The following is a 15,475-nucleotide window of genomic DNA, read 5'->3' on the forward strand; positions in this document are numbered from 1 at the left end:
GTGGAGAAGAGTAAGAGCTCATAGAAAAGTACGTGGAGGGTGGTAGATTTGCATGCGTTTGGTTGTGATGCCGTGAGGGAATATTTCTTCATTAGTGTTGGTCGATTTGAGCGTTTAGCCAGGTTTTAAGGTGACTTTAACACCATGCAGGCTAAGTCATCTATATCTATATCTATATCTATATCAATATAACAAGACCCAAAGAGGCAGATCCAATTAATCTCGGCCATCAAATCATGTCAATCCAACGACCTATACTGCTTCAATGTCGAGCGATCAACACGTTTAGCGTGCAGTTAATTTCATGCCAAATATAGTACTAATCACATAATAACACGTAAATAATATCCTACTTAATATCTGCATGCACTTAATATACTTCCAGATTAACGTGCGTTGCACATAGTAAAAAAAGAAAAGAAAAAAACAACCGAGCAAGCTAGAACGTGGAGTCACGTAGATAGCCAAACAGGCGAAAAAGTAAAGATTTCGCTTACATTATGAAACGAACGAAGGGAGTATCTGCCAACTTCCTTGCAATCCCACCAAGTTTTCTACGCGAACCAAACAAACTCCGAACGTATCGTTTGATCGCCGCTGCAAGACTGGCATACATACACAGAAGAAAAAGATCCAAAGGGCAATCTCCGGGATCACCCCCATCGTTCGTGGCTGACAAGAGAACAGGTAGTGAGAGTGGCGCCCACCCTTCCCCAATCCGCCCACCAGCAACCTCCCAGGTCAGTCAGAGTAGCTCAACGGCTCATCCATCCATTCATCCTCTCGCCTACGTTGAGGCAGCCCACCAGCACGAGCAAGAAACCACTGAACACTAGCGAGGCGCCATGCTCGGCCTCTGCGTCCTCTGCGGCGCGCCACCGGCCACCGTCTCGGCACCGCCGCCGAGAGCCCGCTGCAGCGCGCCGGAGAAGAGCGGCCGGGCGTTCCTCCTGGGCGTCCCTGCGGCCGTCTCGCTCTCGCTCGCCCTCTGGTCCACCCCAGGTAGAGTGCAAATTCCTCACACAGTCAATCACGTATGTTTCCATTCCACGTACGGCAACGGCCAACACCGTTGAAATTTGTGTGCGGACTTGCAGTGAGCGCCGGCATCCTGTCAGGGTCCACCGGGCTGGAGTCGGTTCCAGCGCCCCCGATGCCCCGGCTCGAGTTCCTGGACAAATGGAATGGTTGGTTCAGCTAGCTAATAGCTCTACACTATCTCATCTAATACATATCAATTTATTTATTTTCCGTTAATTTGCACTGAATGAATTCTGAAGCGGAGAACCAGAGGAAGTACGCGGAGAATGACTCGAGGTTCAAGTCCTCCAAGGTGCTCAAGGAGCTGCTGGAGAAGTCCAAGCAGAACAAACAGAAGTATGTGCTCGTGCTTACGTCTGTTTGCTCACTCCTGTGCTGGAACCAAGCTCTCTAACTGACTCCGTCCCATGTTCATGTGATCAATCTCTTTCGGGGCAAAATTTGTTGTTGATATCAGGAACGAGAGGGAGATCCAGGACAAGTACTGCCTGCGGGGCGCCGAGTGGGGCGTCGGCGACTGCTCCACGGTGGGGATGACGGACCAGGAGAAGGAGGACTTCATCACAGAGCTCAGGAAAAGAGTTGGGGAATGAACGGACCACGCTGCAGCATCCGACTCAATTGCTCGCCAGAAACAGAGTTCTGGCACTGCAGAGCTGCTTCTTGCCACAGCGGCAGGATGTAGTGGTAGCATAGTTATTACTAGAGAAAGAGAGATTTGATCTGAGGGGGGGATGAACAGTTGGCAAATACACAATCTAGTTCAGAACAGCTGATGGTTTAAAAAGGTCAATGGCAATAGTGGCCTCTTGTTATGTCAGTAGTACTCCATGCGAAATTTGAATTTTCTCCGTCAGTTCACTGTTAGTGTAAGCCTTACCACCAACAAACCCATAAGGAAAAGTAACTGGTGGCGCACTTCGATAGTTCAAAAATACATTTGAATACCGACGGATATGAAACTCGATTGACAGAGCATCAGATTGCTCAACACAAGAGATGAGCATACAACCGACATTCTCCCTGTACCAAAATCAAACTGCACGTGAGTAAAACCATCACAGAGAGCACGTCTGAAAAGGAAGTTGATCAAACGAAGCGATCGATCTTTTCATTAGCCGAAGAGTAATACAGATAATCATATTCCTCGAAGCTAGAAACTCAACTTCAAGATTCTTAAACCCTAATACATCTAACGTGAAAAGTTTTCCATATGTGAAAACATGATTACATGATCTTGCTTCTGCCAAGTGACATGAGTTCACTATTAGCTTCCGGCTCTGGATAGGTGTCCAGGCAGTACTAGTAGAATCCAATGATTTCCCAGTCTTGTCTCTGATATCGAGATGGCAGTACAAGGGCTGGCATTCTCGCTTAACCCTTCCTTGATCATATCCTTTGGGTCAATAAGAGGATATATTCCCGTCTTCCCGGTTCCATGGTTTATTCAGAAGATAATTCTGCTTTAGTCTGAAAAAGCCCAGTAAAGCATGTTGAGATGACTGATGCGTCTTTCCATGGAACTAAATATTCCCGAGGCATCTCAAAGTATCATCAGCTGCTTGCCAGTAAAATGACCTGCTGCTGACTGATGTCTCTTTGGACGAACTAAATATTGGTGAGGTATCCGGCCACCAGCTGCTTACAGCTAAAGGCACATTCGCACTCTGGGCACCAGATGGTCCAACAATATGCAGTTGTGTACGACATAATCACAGGCACCAGAGCTAAATATAACTGAAGGGTGTGCATCGGTTCAGTATCAGAGCCAAGCTATCGTATCCTTCCAGCTACCTTCAGAAAAAAGAGAAAACAAAAGGATCAGGTGGTGACAACAAATGCTGCAAAATACTGACAACGGTAACAATCAAGAAAGCATTCCACAGAAGCCAACTGAATAGTTTATGAAATTATTATGTAATTTGATCAAACTGTAATTCATTTAATGACACATTTTTTGAAGAATAGAACCAAGTAACTACCATGTAAAATAATCATCAGAATACTACTTATATGAAACAGACTGATATCAATTATCCTCTCTTTCGGTAGTAAAAAATATGGTTAGCCAACAATAACTGAATAGCTCCTCAACAGAAAATAGCTATCCAAAGATATATGATGGTGTTTTCCCTGAGATAACTTCCACTTCATTCTTTATTCCATGTTTTGATGAACATAACTACTGATGTGCCAAAGTTAAAGCTTTCACAGCTCCATCATATCCAGCATAATGAAAAAAGCATTGTAAAAATGTCAGCTCGACAGGTCATATCCTCAAGGGCGGCAGAAAACGCTGAAGAGTGAAAGTTAAAGTAGCTAAAACTCAAGTGCGTCCCAAACATATCACTCATTAGGGTTTTTTTTTTGTCAATTCTAGCTAGGACAGTAGCAATTGTTATCACACTAACTCTGATGATGCACATAGAAACACATACCAGTTTCTTTACGCAAATAAAAATGAAGTATATCATACATCAATAATTTGGTTTTCAACAGTAACTGCTCACACTTAAACAATAATACATAAATGATATGCAAGAAAAGAGACAAGCGAGGGGTATTACCTGCGAGGTTGAGGTGAGGATGGTTGATCAGGAGACGAATGAGAGGAACTAGCCCTAAACGCAGTATGTCTTTGCCCATAAAAGCCATTGGCCATTACTTGGCGAGTGGGCTGTGGTAGATCACCATCATCTGCCATAGAGATTGGCCCCAGTGAACCAAATTCAAGCGGTTCAGAGGAAGAGCCATGATTTGCAGCTGGTTCGTATGGGTAAACCATAAAATATGGTGAATCTGAAGCACCAACACCATTTGGCACTGCATATGGTGATGAGTAAACCCCATGTGCGATATTCCCTGGTCTGCGAGTAGAGTTTGTGGATCCATGAGATTGACCCTGTCCAAGGTATTGAGCACCTGCCTCATGCCTGTGTGAGTCATTTCTATAGGATCTCCGCTGCCTGTCAAACTGACCTTCATCTGTTGTCTGCCTATCAGACCTCATGCCATACCTCTCTGACTGGCTACGTCCATAGTTGCGGCCTGTATTTCGTTGTCTTGAGTTTGCCCAACTTCCTTCTTTATCACTATTGTCACCCTTGTCACTATTATAACCTCCTCTGAAGTATCTTGAACTCGAGGGACGCTCTCGGTCCCTAAATGGAACCTTCTGAGAAAATGCAACGAACAGAATTGACAGCTTAGTATTCCCAGTTAAAATACTATCATGTTCGTAAAGCAACTATCACGTTCATAAAGAATCGCCTGATAAACTATATTGCCCTTGAGGCACAACCACACAAGTAGGGGCATAGAGCTACACATCACCCAGAATATCTTATATCCATGATATAAGCTCTTGAGTTTCCCATGCAGCAACAGATGACCAGTCACTCCAGTTAGCTGAGACTCCGTCAACCATATTGCCAACACCATGTGCACACTACACTTGGGGATACTGAAGTTGTTCCTACTTCCACTTTTGGAGGAAAATTACTACTTTCACTTAGCGATGAGTGATGACTAAAATTCACACCATTGTAGCGATCTAATATTTACGGGGTATTATAACCACATTAAGTACAAAGATAGATTGCTTAGTACAACAGAACCAGATCGGTGGCAACATTTGAGTTGATGGATTGCTAAGGAAACTTTCAAGAAGATGGTTCCAGTTACTACTTATTTTACTACTAATGCTTCTTGACTAGGCTTTACCGGTTACTACTAAGCATCCTGGAACCAGCCACTTGGTAACGGTACTCTCTGCCTGTTTCTGGGGTACAAACTGCATTCATGACAAGCTGAAGAATATCTTCTCTTGAATATTACAGGTAAACACATTTACCGTTTTTTAATTGTACCTATGAAACAAATTCATCCATAAAATATACTCCCTCCATAGGGAGTATAAATGTTACAATCTCACAGTAGGGTCATAAATGGATGGATCAAGACCGTCTGTTTCTGAGCATCTATGCCAATGTGGAGCTTCCGATCTCAATAGACGGTATAAATCTGGGCCGTACCAATTCAAAGAATACCTAAATACATCTGTTTCTGTTTGACAATAACAGCATGCCCCTTTCCACTAGATCGTTTGAGTAATATGGAATGCAGCTGGCTACCAACTTAAAACCTACTCCCTCCGTTCCTAAATACTCCCTCCGTCCGAAAAAACTTGTCCCAAGCTTGTCCCTCAAATGGATGTATCTAGCACTAACTCGGTGGGAGGGAGTATAAGACCTTTTAGAGATTCCACTATGAACTACATACGGATGTATGTAGTCATATTTTAGAGTGTAGATTCACTCATTTTGCTCCGTATGTAGCCTATAGTGGAATCTCTACAAGGTCTTATATTTAGGAACAGAGGGAGTATGACATATCACAAGCTGGGACAAATGATATTACATTTCAGAAAGATGATGCTGATCAAACTATACTGCTAAAGCCAGTAAATTTACAAAAGCTCGTTCTTCTATATTATTTTTTGAGATACCAAGAATAAGCATGTTATGTTTGCAATAAGGTAAGACTAATGAACGAATTATTAGGAGCTTACAGGATTTGGCAAGTAGGTTCCTGTTCCACCACGGTATCTGGGTGCATGCTCTCCATAGTGCGGAGGAACAGCAGTAACTCTTTCTGAAGCAGGCTGTATTGGCATCATAGGAAAGGCTCTTTGGCCAGGACCCACCATCTGTGTCCAGTTGACATTCGGTGAAGGTGGTCTTCCAGGCCCATCCCATGGAACATGCCCTTGCATGTACCCTGGAGGCACTGCAAAAGGGTATAATACAGGACCCATGGGGCGTGCATCTTGGCAGAATCGTCCATATTGTAAATTCTGCCAATGACTGGCAATATCACTGTTCAGAATGTCAGGCTTGTGATCATAAGATGGATTAGCTACAGTACTGGATGATGCTGTTGAGGTAGCACTGTTATCAGGTTGGTGAACATCATTGAGTGAACTAAAATTTTGAACAGCAACATTGACAGGAAACTGATCAATTCCGTCATTTCCCTCGAACTGTGGAACAGATCCATCACTATTGCCAGGAACAAATGGGAGCACAACAAAAGGAACTGGTGGACCTGTTGGGACAAAAGTCAGTCCAGAGTTATCAGCTTGCCTCTGCTGAGAGGAACCAATAAGAAAAGGTGCAAACATGGGATTAGGCATCCATGATGCGTTAAAATCATTCCGTACTTGACTAGTTCTTGATGGATCTGACGAGACAGACCCTGTTGCTATGTCAGAAGCTTCATGCCTAATAACTGGCACTACAACACCATTCCTGGCGCCTTCATCAGCTTCTGCCGGCATATGGTCACTGGTATTTCCTGTCTGCCAACCAGTCTTACTTATGCTGAGTGTGGTTGTGGCAGGGGCTGGAAAGGCAGGCTTTTTTTCCCATTTGTCCCTCGAAGCTCGTGATGTCTTTGCAGCTCTTTCATCCCACGAACTCTCTGACAGAGGTTTGCTTTTGGAAGAACTGGGTTGTGAAGTAGTTCTCAAATTTCCACTACTCATGGAGGCATTTCTCCTCACTTCTCTACTTGTTTGATTTTGAAACATGTTAGTATAGTTTTCCTCTACTACTCCGCTATCCTCAACAGTATATTGCATCTGCCTGTCCAAGGGGGGGCCAGATACACCATTAGGTGAAGAGGAACGGTTGTTGTCATCAAAATGATGCACATGTGAATCCCTTCCTTCATGGTTGAAATTTCTAGACAACCGAAAACCATACTCATACTGAGTGTTGCCAAGATCAAGATTCGAATCTGATGTAGTACTTTTTTCACTCTCATTACCATCCTCTGTGTTTGGTGCAAACGAAGGGTTGTAAGTATAATGGGCCATAGGTGGTGGAACAAATCCTTGGAGAAACTGCATGTTGTGCAACCACTGGCTCCCAATTAAGCTAGTTGGTGGAATCCCGGCAAAAGGTTTTTGAGGAAAAGCTGTTGGAGGCAGTAAGGGCAAAGATGCTACAGACATATGAGAAGGTAATTGCATTGGCAATTGAGCCTGTCCATTGAAACCATGCAACTTTGCTGATGCCATTAGATTAACTAGAGCATGTTCCTCCTGCTGCATCTCCGATGCCTCAGATACAGAAGGAAGTTCTTCGTTAATCACGAAACCGTTGTCTTCATGATAGCTGCTGGAAACACTATTTGATTCAGAAGCTGCTTTTGCACTAGGGTGAGATGAACTGTTCATGGAAGACATTGACTCATCCTGTGAGGATTTAGTGCTGTGGTTGCTAGGCACTTCTGGAACTAAGTTATTCCTTCTACTATTGTAATCATTGTTCACAGGCTTCTCCATTTCTACCACTCTAGTTCGCCTTCCACAAGAATATCCATCAATAGAAGGGTCTGTCAGTTCAGGACTAGACTGGGTTCTTGCAAATGGAGACATGTTCTGCCCATTTCGGCCATTAACAAAGAGAGCATTTGGCATTCTCCCATCCCTTTCACTTGGCATTGATCCACCAGACCTGTTCCTTTCAAGCGGTTCAGAGACCTTGTTGTTGGGTTGTGTCACATTAACTTTTTGGTGTTGTGCATGAGAAACAGCAGGATGAATTGCCTTTGGTGAATTCCGAGGGCGTAGATCACTTCTCTGAGGTTGTTGAGAAATAGGTTCAGCATAGCTGTGAGAACCTTCAGTGAGACTGCCCTGATTAGCTCGAAGTTTAGGTTTTTCTATCTTCTTCTTGGGCATTGTTGCATTTTCGTGGCTGTTTGACGCTTCAGCAGGGACAACCTTCAGAGCATGTTTAGGAAACAGATTTGGTGTAGGTGCGTCGGGACGGTTCCCGCTCCCATGTCTTGTCAATGTATTTGTAAAGAACTGATTTACTTCAGCAATTAGATCTTCATTTGGACATTCAAGTAACTTTGCCAGCCTTTTTGCCCCAAAAGAAAAGGCACTGCGTATTCTAAAGTAATTGCCTGAAAAAGTAATAGGAACTTCTCTATCAGCACAAGAAAATACAATATAAAACTTGCTGTATTCAAGAGGATGATCAGCCACAGCAGCAAAATGACTACAAAGACAATATATGTAAGTGTGTACAAACAAACAATGTATATTATAGTTTAAATTGCTACAGATATCATCTCTTAATCAACCATGTATTGGCTTGGCCAAAATGGGAAACCTAACTCCTGTACCTAGAGCAAAAACCATTTAGAGCACGTGCACAGACGGGTAATTCCTTGTAGCTACTACTCTGTCTCATAATGTAAGACATTTTTGCAAGCTAGTTTAGCTTGCAAAAACGTCTTACATTATGGGACGGAGTGAATATTTATTACTTGCCTAGATACATCAGTAGAATGGTGAGCTTCCACCAGTTGAAAAGCTAGAGCATGTTATTTGTAGATACCCCATCCATTTCTTTTTACTCCGTATATTCGGTTTGTCTGAAGTCAAACTCTCCAAAGTTTGACCAAGTTTACACAAAAGTTTATTAACATTCACAATATAAAATGTATATCATTACATCATGAAATATGTTTTCATATTATATTTATTTGGTATAGTAGACGTTGATATTTTTAAATATAAATTTGGTCAAACTTTACAAAGTTTGACTTTTGACAAATCTAATAAGCAGAGTAAAACGAAACTGAGGGAGTAACAATTATGCATAATTTTTACCAAATAATTCATTTTTTAATTAGAAAGTATTAGTGAATAGAATCTGAGCCTATTGATAGCACTATAGCAGCAATAGGAAAAACCACCAAGCATGAACTCTGCTCAATTCATCTGCTTCAATTAGAATCTTTTAGGTAGTTTGATAATCACCTTTACTGACACTTCTTCCAAGATTGTTATTTGCTCGTAAGGGATCAATAACATTGAAGTGCTTTGAAACAAATGGTTGACCCTGGTTCTCCTGGGTGCGAGGCATAACTCCATACAGATGATTGCATCTATCCAGGAAGGCCTTGGTCAGCAACAATTCACCAGTGTCCATCCGCGGGGGTTCCGCTGCATGAAACAACAAAAAAATCTTAAAACTACCATGTTACAATTAACTATGAAACAGCAGTGAAGTAAGCAACATATATCAGATTACCAGTCATATCTGGAAGTGAACTTATAGGAACTGGCCCCCACAAACTCAAACAAAATTTCTCCCAATCAAAGTTGCTAAAGAATTCCAAGAAACGGTATAACACCTGCAATTGCAAAAGTAACAGATAAGCACTATTCTCATGCAAGGATAGTAAAATGCAAGAGACAACAAATCACCTCAAGTGGTCCAGTAAAACAGTTGTTGAACACGTGAAATATGTACAGAACAAGGGTCTCCAATGCATAAGTAGATATAAGACCATGGTGAGCTCCAAGAATACGACTCTCGTAGAAACACCATGCCTTTACCAATATGATACTCCGCTTGAATAAATGGTTTTGATTGATCAAGCTATCAACCTAATAAAATGAAAATCCATTAGAAGCGTATAGGCAGGAAAGTCTAGTTTTAATCCTGGAATCTATATGCAATAAGCAAAGCCATATAGTCGGCATTGTAAATCAGTAAATTTGATAGTGTTAGCTAGTGCCTAGTGATATACAGAAAAAAATTATTCCAGCAGGTCATTTGCACATGGTATACACATTCAGTTGATTTGAACAAGAGAACACACCTGTTCAAGGAAACAAAGTGTACACAATCCACCAACTTGGTTAAATGAGATATCAACAACAATGTTGTCCACAAGACACTTGATAAGCTTTACCTGTACATGATTCACGAAATACATTAGGATGATACCAAATGGATGGGGACAGCATAATACAGGTACAACAAGAACAACAACAAAGCCTTTAGTCCCAAACAAGTTGGGGTAGGCTAGAGGTGAAACCCATAAGATCTCACAACCAACTCATGGCTCTGGCACATGGATAGCAAGCTTCCACGCACCCCTGTCCATAGCTAGCTCTTTGGTGATACTCCAATCCTTCAGGTCTCTCTTAACGGACTCCTCCCATGTCAAATTCAGTCTACCCCGCCCTCTCTTGACATTCTCCGCACGCTTTAGCCGTCCGCTATGCACTGGAGCTTCTGGAGGCCTGCGCTGAATATGCCCAAACCATCTCAGACGATGTTGGACAAGCTTCTCCTCAATTGGTGCTACCCCAACTCTATCTCGTATATCATCATTCCGGACTCGATCCTTCCTCGTGTGGCCACACATCCATCTCAACATACGCATCTCCGCCACACCTAACTGTTGAACATGTCGCCTTTTAGTTGGCCAACACTCCGCGCCATACAACATTGCGGGTCGAACCGCCGTCCTGTAGAATTTGCCTTTTAGCTTTTGCGGCACTCTCTTGTCACAGAGAATGCCAGAAGCTTGGCGCCACTTCATCCATCCGGCTTTGATTCGATGGTTCACATCTTCATCAATACCCCCATCCTCCTGCAACATTGACCCCAAATACCGAAAGGTGTCCTTCCGAGGTACCACCTGGCCATCAAGGCTAACCTCCTCCTCCTCACACCTAGTAGTACTGAAACCGCACATCATGTACTCGGTTTTGGTTCTACTAAGCCTAAACCCTTTCGATTCCAAGGTTTGTCTCCATAACTCTAACTTCCTATTTACCCCCGTCCGACTATCGTCAACTAGCACCACATCATCCGCAAAGAGCATACACCATGGGATATCTCCTTGTATATCCCTTGTGACCTCATCCATCATCCATCACCAATGCAAAAAGATAAGGGCTCAAAGCTGACCCTTGATGCAGTCCTATCTTAATCGGGAAGTCATCGGTGTCGACATCACTTGTTCGAACACTTGTCACAACATTATCGTACATGTCCTTGATGAGGGTAATGTACTTTGCTGGGACTTTGTGTTTCTCCAAGGCCTACCACATGACATTCCGCGGTATCTTATCATAGGCCTTCTCCAAGTCAATGAACACCATATGCAAGTCCTTCTTTTGCTCCCTATATCTCTCCATAAGTTGTCGTACCAAGAAAATGGCTTCCATGGTCGACCTCCCAAGCATGAAACCAAACTGATTTTTGGTCACGCTTGTCATTCTTCTTAAGCGGTGCTCAATGACTCTCTCCCATAGCTTCATTGTATGGCTCATCAGCTTAATTCCACGGTAATTAGTACAACTCTGAACATCCCCCTTGTTCTTGAAGATTGGTACTAATATACTCCGTCTCCATTCTTCTGGCATCTTGTTTGCCCGAAAAATGAGGTTGAAAAGCTTGCATGCCTGCAGGTCGACTCTAGAGGATCCCCGGGTACCGAGCTCGAATTCGCCCTATAGTGAGTCGTATTACAATTCACTGGCCGTCGTTTTACAACGTCGTGACTGGGATCCTTTTTAAAGCCTCCTTCACCTCAGACTCCTGGATTCGCCGCACAAAACGCATGCTGGTCTCACCAAAGGAGTCGTCTAGTTCAATGGTAGAACTCTCATTCTCCCCATTGAACAGCTTGTCGAAGTACTCCCGCCATCTATGCTTAATCTCCTCGTCCTTCACCAAGAGTTGGCCTGCTCCGTCCTTGATGCATTTGACTTGGCCAATGTCCCTCGTCTTCCTCTCTCGGATCTTGGCCATCTTATAGATGTCCCTTTCACCTTCCTTCGTGCCTAACCGTTGGTAGAGGTCCTCATATGCCCGACCCCTTGCTTCACCAACAGCTCGCTTTGCGGCCTTCTTCGCCATCTTAATACAGGTAATGAACCATAATTCATAATACAAAGTAACTTAAACAGAAGATATGTTTCCCTATTCTGAGAACTAATAGGTTAGCGCATCTTAAGACAGCATAATACAGGTAATGAAAGCTCGAAGTACTTTTCCATTACGCAATATGTTGCACTGGGACATCATAATAATAATAATAATAATAATAGGGTAGGCGCATCTTAAGGTAGGGAGTATCCCAACCTTCCACCTTGATTTAGTGAGGCAAAATAGATTAGCACATCTTACTGTAGTGAGTAGCCAGCTTTCTATCACAAATCTTGCAAAGAGACTGTAAGGGTGTCAGAGTATTCTGACACTAATTAAACATGCACATGCATGCAGGCAAACGTATTAATTCAACACTGCTCTAGGTATATAGTTACCACAGAAATTAACTGCAAAATAATATCATATCATGTTTCGCTTATCAGAGAGAGACTACCTCCGCCTGAATATACTGAACTTCTTTTACACAAAATTCAGCATTTTCACTTTTCTCTTCACGCTCCAAAGCATCCCTAACTAGATTTGCCCAGGTATCCTTTAATTCTTCGCTATTACTGAAAGCGGTGACATCAATGTCACCATCCGGTAAGTAAGTCTTCAGAGGGACTGATCCAAAAGTAAAAACCTGAAAGAGTGAGGAGATCAATTATATTTCAAACACATATAATCACCAGAAACAATATATTTGAGGCACGCAAAAAAAAGGCAACACCGAGAAAGTGGCAACACTGACATCTACCAATGTACTTCAAATGCTCATTCCATAAGGTACACCAGTAAGTAGGATTGAATCAGGGCTACAATACAGGATTACTCAAAATCTTCCTGACAAAGAGATGCTGGTTTTGCATATCATATCATAGTAAAGGTCGATGTTGTAGTTCCATAAGCCTTTTGTGGTGTGAGTGATTGGTATAACCAGCTGTGCTGCTCAGACAGACAACTTTTGGGGAGAGAGGGAAGTATATGGTCAACTGGACTCTTTGTCCTGTCAAATACAACAGCAGCGACCTAATTCAGCTAGAACAAGCAACCTAGCATAAACAACCTGACTAACTCCATGTCTACGGATGCACTGCAGAAGACCAAGGAGAAGTGACAGACACTGCAAGCCACTAATCTCTGTTACTTGTGGAAGCAATTGATCCAGTTGTAACACCATTCGTATACCTGGCAGGAGAGGCAGTTCATGATGAGGCGCTGCACGTAGTTGTAGACAGCGTGCCTCCGGCCCTCGGAGTAGGCGTTGGGCTGGATGCGCGCGATCAGCTCGGCGGTCCGGGACTCGGCGACGGCCCAGCGGTCGGGGTCGAGGCGCCGCGTCACCCCCGCCGACGCATTGGGAAGGAGCCCGTTGGGCACCATGGCCATGCGCGCGCCAACCAATGCAGCGAGCCGATACCCTAGCTCCCGACGCGGCGGCGGCTGACCGGGGGACCCGCCGGGGGGAGCGGCAGCCGGCGGCGGGCCGGAGCAGCCCGCTTCAGCACGAATCGAGCCGAATCGGCGGGGACGCGGGAGGCGGAGGGGGGGCAAACCCTAGGCGGGCGACGGATCGGTCCGGCCGCGGGGCGGGGCGGGACGGCGGCGGCTGGGTTGGGAGCAGGGGGGACGCAGCGATGGGGAGTGGCCGGCGTGGGGGACGCAGCGATGGGGAGTGGCCGGCGTGGGGGAGGGGAATGGAAGGAGGCGGGGGGTTGGGGCGTGAGGGGATGTGCCTGCCGTGCGGGTCGGTGTTGGTGTTGGTCTGGTCTCGGCTGTGAGGCGTCGCGTGGCGTGGCCGTGCGCTTGCAGCTTGTGTTGGACTAGTGTGTGGGGTGGGGAAGTGGGGCGTTCCAGGGTTCCAGCAGCCGCCGTGCTATTATGCTCCTCGGCTCCCTTGTGCACAGAACAACTTTTTTTTGACTACTCTTCTTGAGGAAAAAACTTTTCTTGTCCGTCCCATAAAAAAACTAGGACTTAGGGTCACCAAAGCGATGTGAAAGCCCATCTATATGAGGTATATTGAATGTAATAACGTTTTATATTATGAAACGGAGGGAGTACGTGTTTGAAAATATGGTACATATTAACTAGTTAACACATCCAGCCGGAAAAAGGCCCACCTGAAATTCTTTTCTCCAAGTTCTACCATGCCTCCTCAACCCTTTCTCAACGATCAAATTAGGGGAAAGGAAGGGACTCAAGGTGACAGCATCTGCACAAGCAATCGACAACGTTTGGAGTGGCAGAGAGGCAGTGCAGTGGCACTTGAGCTCTGCTTGGAGGAAGCTACAGTGTCCCTTATTCGTCAGCCCTAAGCGCTCCACGCTCCATGTATGGTGAGCCCCTTGCTCAAGCACCTATTTTCTCTTTGCTCTGTGAGAAATAATCATTAAAGAAGTCATCTTTATGCCGACATTGTTGATCAAATTTGATTTTAGATGAAGAAGGGTGTGGGAAGTGGCTTTGGCTACGTTTTTGTTTTAAATGACAAGTGAAGGATTGTAATTTGTGATGCGATTTTGATGCATTGGAACGTATTGATTGTTGTTGTAGGTTCATGCAACAACTATTTCTCAGTTGAGTTTATACATGGGGGCTATTTCTTGATTGAGAATCGATCAATTCTATGTGAGTAGGAGGGGATTTAGTATGGTAACCTAGATATGAACACTTTGTCACCTCTTGTCGCTGAGAAGATTGGGTGGCGATGGCAGTGGCGGACCAAGGGCAGAACCTCTTTTTCCGCGGATCCTTTGGCCCTCCTCAGGCTGCGGAGTGGCTTGAGTTGTCTCCTTGGTGGCAAGCGTCAACCTTTCGGCGGCCCCAGATGTGACGTCGTGGAAGTTGGATCCCTCTGCCTTTTCTCAACAAGATCTCTCTACGATAGGCTGGCGGCTGGAGTGGGTCATGATGAATTGAAAGACCTGTGGAAAGCTAAATTGCCACCAAAGATTAAGGTCTTCTTGTGGCAACTCATCAGGGGGCGGGTTGGGGATATAACTACTGGGTATGACCCGTCCAGGAGGGGCCGGGTCATGCCACTGGCGGCTTAAGATGAAGAGGCCCAAGAAGATATGAAGATGGCGGTTCATGGAGCAAGCTTATTGAAGGCCCAAGACCCGGGGATGACTTGAGGCCCACGGGTGTGAGCCGCCATATGTTTAACTTGTATTGTAAGTCAAGCTTAGTTAGTTACCGAGTCGGACACGTTGTGTATGACCCGGCTGGGACTCTGTAAGCCGCCGGGCATCAACCTGTATATAAAGGGGTGACGGCGGCGGGTTAACTCAAGAAACAACTAATCGAGAACTAGGTCAAGCGTGTTCGCTCCCTGGTAATCGAAACCCAAGCAATACAACCTAAAGCAGGAGTAGGCTTTTACCTCGTTGAGAGGGGCCGAACCTGGGTAAACTCTCCGTGTCCTTTGTCCCGTTTAACCCCTTTCAAGCTAACCTAGCTGCGATGGCTCCACATCTAAGTCCTTTCGCTAGGGCATCTGTCGTGTTAAGTCCACTACAGTTGGCGCCCACGGTGGGGGCAGCGCACGATAGTTTTGAGTTCTTGAAGGGTGACTTCGCAGGGATCAAGGGATACGCCGTTGGTCGGATGACCAAAAGTCGTCGCGGTAAGCTCTACATCGACGACACTGGCTGGGGCCCCGAGGCCGGCTCAATCGA

At 44.8% G+C, this 15,475-nt stretch overlaps 2 protein-coding genes across 2 annotated transcripts; one reads left to right on the plus strand and one right to left on the minus strand.

Moving 5' to 3' along the window:
• The first annotated feature begins 639 nt into the window (after positions 1–639).
• LOC125552536 lies at positions 640–1,897 on the plus strand. Its single transcript, XM_048716138.1, has 4 exons — positions 640–1,002; positions 1,098–1,187; positions 1,281–1,377; positions 1,499–1,897. Exons 1-4 carry the CDS (start codon positions 846–848, stop codon positions 1,632–1,634), a joined length of 480 nt encoding a protein of 159 aa, XP_048572095.1. The 5' UTR covers positions 640–845; the 3' UTR covers positions 1,635–1,897.
• Positions 1,898–2,115: 218 nt separating this feature from the next.
• On the minus strand, positions 2,116–13,583 carry LOC125552535. The gene is made up of 9 exons (XM_048716137.1): positions 12,984–13,583; positions 12,250–12,438; positions 9,730–9,822; positions 9,332–9,514; positions 9,156–9,258; positions 8,882–9,067; positions 5,612–8,019; positions 3,609–4,216; positions 2,116–2,835 (listed from the first exon to the last, which is right to left on the minus strand). Exons 1-9 carry the CDS (start codon positions 13,182–13,184, stop codon positions 2,832–2,834), a joined length of 3,975 nt encoding a protein of 1,324 aa, XP_048572094.1. The 5' UTR covers positions 13,185–13,583; the 3' UTR covers positions 2,116–2,831.
• Between the last annotated feature and the right edge of the window lie 1,892 nt (positions 13,584–15,475).

This window comes from Triticum urartu, chromosome 4, assembly GCF_003073215.2.
Source record: "Triticum urartu cultivar G1812 chromosome 4, Tu2.1, whole genome shotgun sequence".
Classification (NCBI taxonomy): Eukaryota; Viridiplantae; Streptophyta; class Magnoliopsida; order Poales; family Poaceae; genus Triticum; species Triticum urartu.